This window comes from Papaver somniferum, chromosome 1 (assembly GCF_003573695.1).
Source record: "Papaver somniferum cultivar HN1 chromosome 1, ASM357369v1, whole genome shotgun sequence".
Lineage (NCBI taxonomy): Eukaryota > Viridiplantae > Streptophyta > Magnoliopsida > Ranunculales > Papaveraceae > Papaver > Papaver somniferum.
This window is the reverse complement of record NC_039358.1, coordinates 3,122,014-3,125,331: the sequence shown is the minus strand read 5'-3', so window position 1 is coordinate 3,125,331 and position 3,318 is coordinate 3,122,014. Positions and strand designations below refer to the sequence as shown.

At 37.5% G+C, this 3,318-nt stretch overlaps 1 protein-coding gene across 1 annotated transcript; it reads right to left on the bottom strand.

The window, feature by feature from the left end:
• Positions 1–1,508: 1,508 nt before the first annotated feature.
• LOC113325020 (1-aminocyclopropane-1-carboxylate oxidase homolog 12-like) lies at positions 1,509–3,115 on the bottom strand. Its single transcript, XM_026573265.1, has 3 exons — positions 2,413–3,115; positions 1,972–2,275; positions 1,509–1,881 (listed from the first exon to the last, which is right to left on the bottom strand). Exons 1-3 carry the CDS (start codon positions 3,027–3,029, stop codon positions 1,738–1,740), a joined length of 1,065 nt encoding a protein of 354 aa, XP_026429050.1. The 5' UTR covers positions 3,030–3,115; the 3' UTR covers positions 1,509–1,737.
• Positions 3,116–3,318: the final 203 nt, after the last annotated feature.

The window sequence follows — 3,318 nt, the reverse complement described above, 5'->3', positions numbered from 1 at the left end:
AATTTAACGGATATGGATGTCCAACGGATTTTTAAAGTTGCATCCGGGCCCGATCCGTTATCCGTTGGATTTCAAAAATTCCATCCGCATCCAACCTATTAATGAACGGTTTGGGCATCCATACACAAATGAACAGTTGGTCCTGGTTAAATCCGCAGATTACGGGCCAAATGCTCACCCCTAATAGGAGATGATTAATGAGCAAAACCTTCTTATTTTTGCCACCTATATAAAACCTACTCCCTCTGTCCAACTTTACTTGGTTAAATTGTGTTTTTTTTAGCAAAATTGTACCAAAAAATTGGTATATTTCCTATTAAAATTTTCTAATTATCAAGAAAGAAACAAAAACTAGGATATGAAAACTAGTATATTAAACAAACAATTTGGGAGATCGATGGTGTATGTGGAGGTTTTTTGAATTTCTTTCAAGTTTTTACAAAATCCAATTTAGGCAACTAAATTTGGACGGAGGGAGTAATAAATAAGAATCTAATTAAGGGCCCCACATAATATTTTTAACACCCACTGTTGAGATGCTATCAGTGATAGGAGAAAAGATTCTAAATATAATATGTAATGGTGCGTTTGGATCTTGAATTTTAAAGGCGGGATTTATGGGTCTATGGAATTTGGTGAAATTGTGTTTCTTTCTGTATGTTTGGTTGCCCAAATCCCTGGAATCACGTTTCCCACGGGAATCAGTTTTCCGCCAAATCCTCGATATGGAGACCGACCCCTCCCTCTTAAAATTTGTTGGGAAACTTATCAAGGGATTTATGGACCCACTTTTTTTAATTTTAAATCTCATATATATACAATTTTAAAATTTTGAAACTTTAAAACAAGATAATTCTATAAATCCTATGAATTTTAAATGAGTTGTCAAACACGTGCAAGGGATTTGTACATAAATTCCAGAATTTATAATTCTCGAAATCGTAAATTCCGCAAACAAACCCACCGTAAGATCAAAATTACAACCTAGGCTAAAGCAAAGGAAATAACTCAACGACAACCCAATTAACAAGGTTATCTAAATCGGGTAAAACCCGACCTGAAACAACAAATGAAAATACATTTCTCATTTCTACTAATTGGGAAGCTCAATTTTTATCTGTTAATTATTAGTTAGCTCTTTCAAGACCATGCTATGATAACTGTCCTATTGCCTTGTGTTGATACCCCAATTCGGCACATTAAATAGTGAAAAGTTATGGATCTGAATGTGTACTTGTCCCAAGAGTTAAATCTGGTTTTGGGCTTCGGGATAGTACGTAATGAGTCTAACGACTGGTAAGTGCCGTAAACTATACACATTCCCTGGAATTTAGAACAACACATCTTTAAATTTAGCTAGTTCTAGAATATAGTGAGGAAATTATGGATCGAAACTGGAGGTGATTACCCTGAAGGATGTGGTGTCTATAATGAGTGGTGATATTCCTGGTGGTGGGGGAGTACGTGGTGCTGATTAAAATGGTTGAGGTGATCATTATATTGTTGGCAAAAGAAAAACTAAATCACTACTATTCAGACCCAAATCTGATTTCAAGACCTCCAACAACTAAAATTCTATGCCAGGCATAGTCACAATTTAAAGTGGCCTCTTAAATGACCAACAAAGCACCTAAACTATATTAAAATCATAACTTAAAGTGGCTTAACACGTTTAGCCGCCTATAAAGCTCTAAATAATCTTTAATCGTGATATCTGATTTGTATAATGGTCGATAATTATTGTACCACCTCCTTAATTGGACCACAAAGCTTTCTGTATGTCTTAGAACCGCTGAAAAATGATGCCACTGAAATTCTTGGTCCAACGAGATTCGCCACCACCCTGTGTTCTGCGCTTTTGAACCTTTCATTGCTTATCACCTGCATACACATACATACATGGAATAAGCATTATGGCACTCGCATGATATTCTCATTCTGGCTAAAGTATGACAATTCATGCATCCATACCTGGAGCAAATCCCCGATATTCACTAATAAAGATCCATGGACTGGTTTAACATCAACCCAGAATTTCTGATGTAGGAACTGAAGGCCACCGATGTCGTCTTGGAGAAGAACAGTGAAAAACGTCGAGTCAGAGTGCTTACCACTACCCAGAGTTAGTTGTGGCTCTGGGCATGCTGGGTAGTAATCACAAATATGATCCAAGTTCTTGGTACATTCCAGTGCGAGCCCCAAACCTTCAGATAGTAACTCTACGAGAGTATCTCCCAGATTAATAACATGCTTGGTGTACTCCAGCATAATATCTCTGATTGACAAAATTGTACATGACCCAAAAATAGATCAGCATAATAACAAAGATTTTCTACAACAAGATAGTAGTCACGATCAAAAGGACTGTTTTTGTGCTGAGAGTAAGTGTGCAGGAAGATATGAAAAGAGTACCTGAATGTCTCCGGTAAATCTTGCGGGTTGATAATATCAGGAGATAACACTCGACAGACTAAGCTGTCCTTCCATTCAGCAAATCTTGCTTTATGATAATGAAAATGATTATCAAAATACACCATGCTTTTGTTGGGATCTCTTGAGTACATGGGCTTCTTCGCCTCGTCGTCTTGCTCATGAAATCTTTTCACACCTTTCACCATTTCATCCATCACATTTTTAGGAACCCCATGGTTAATCAACTGAAAGAATCCGGACGTCTCTGACGCATGTCGAATTTCGTTGACAATCTCCTCATGTCGTTGTTCATATCCGACATCATTCTTGTTCATCCATGCAACCCCTTCAAGGTCAATCACCGGAGTCTCAAATTTACTACTATTCTCACTGTTAACACAATTTTTAAGCACACGAAACTCCTCCTCCTCCTCAGCGAGCTCATCATCTGGTCGAACAAAGATCCTAGGGATTTTCGATAGTGCTCCAGCATCAACAACTCCTTTAACACCAGTTTTTGTGTCATCAAATACCTTCAAATCTTTGATACGATCGTAACTAGCCAACTCATGTCCGCCAAGGAATTCTCGACCATAGTTGGGATCATTATTATGCATGATCGAAGTAACAGAGAACAAACTACACAGAGAAGGAAATATCCAAAGAATGCTAGTATTTAAGTGGCCGAGCCAGCGGATAACTAATAATGTTTAATGCTCTGCTTTATTTTGTTTTACTCTCCTATTTAGTCTTAATTGTCGACCTCACCTTTTATATTGATTTATTAGATTCCAACTAATCACTTCAAGGATTTGATTAATCGCAACTTGGTTGAGTCAGAAAAGTGAGTGGACATGACGACAGTACCGACATAGGCCGCTCAGTCTATACTGTATTTATATGCTA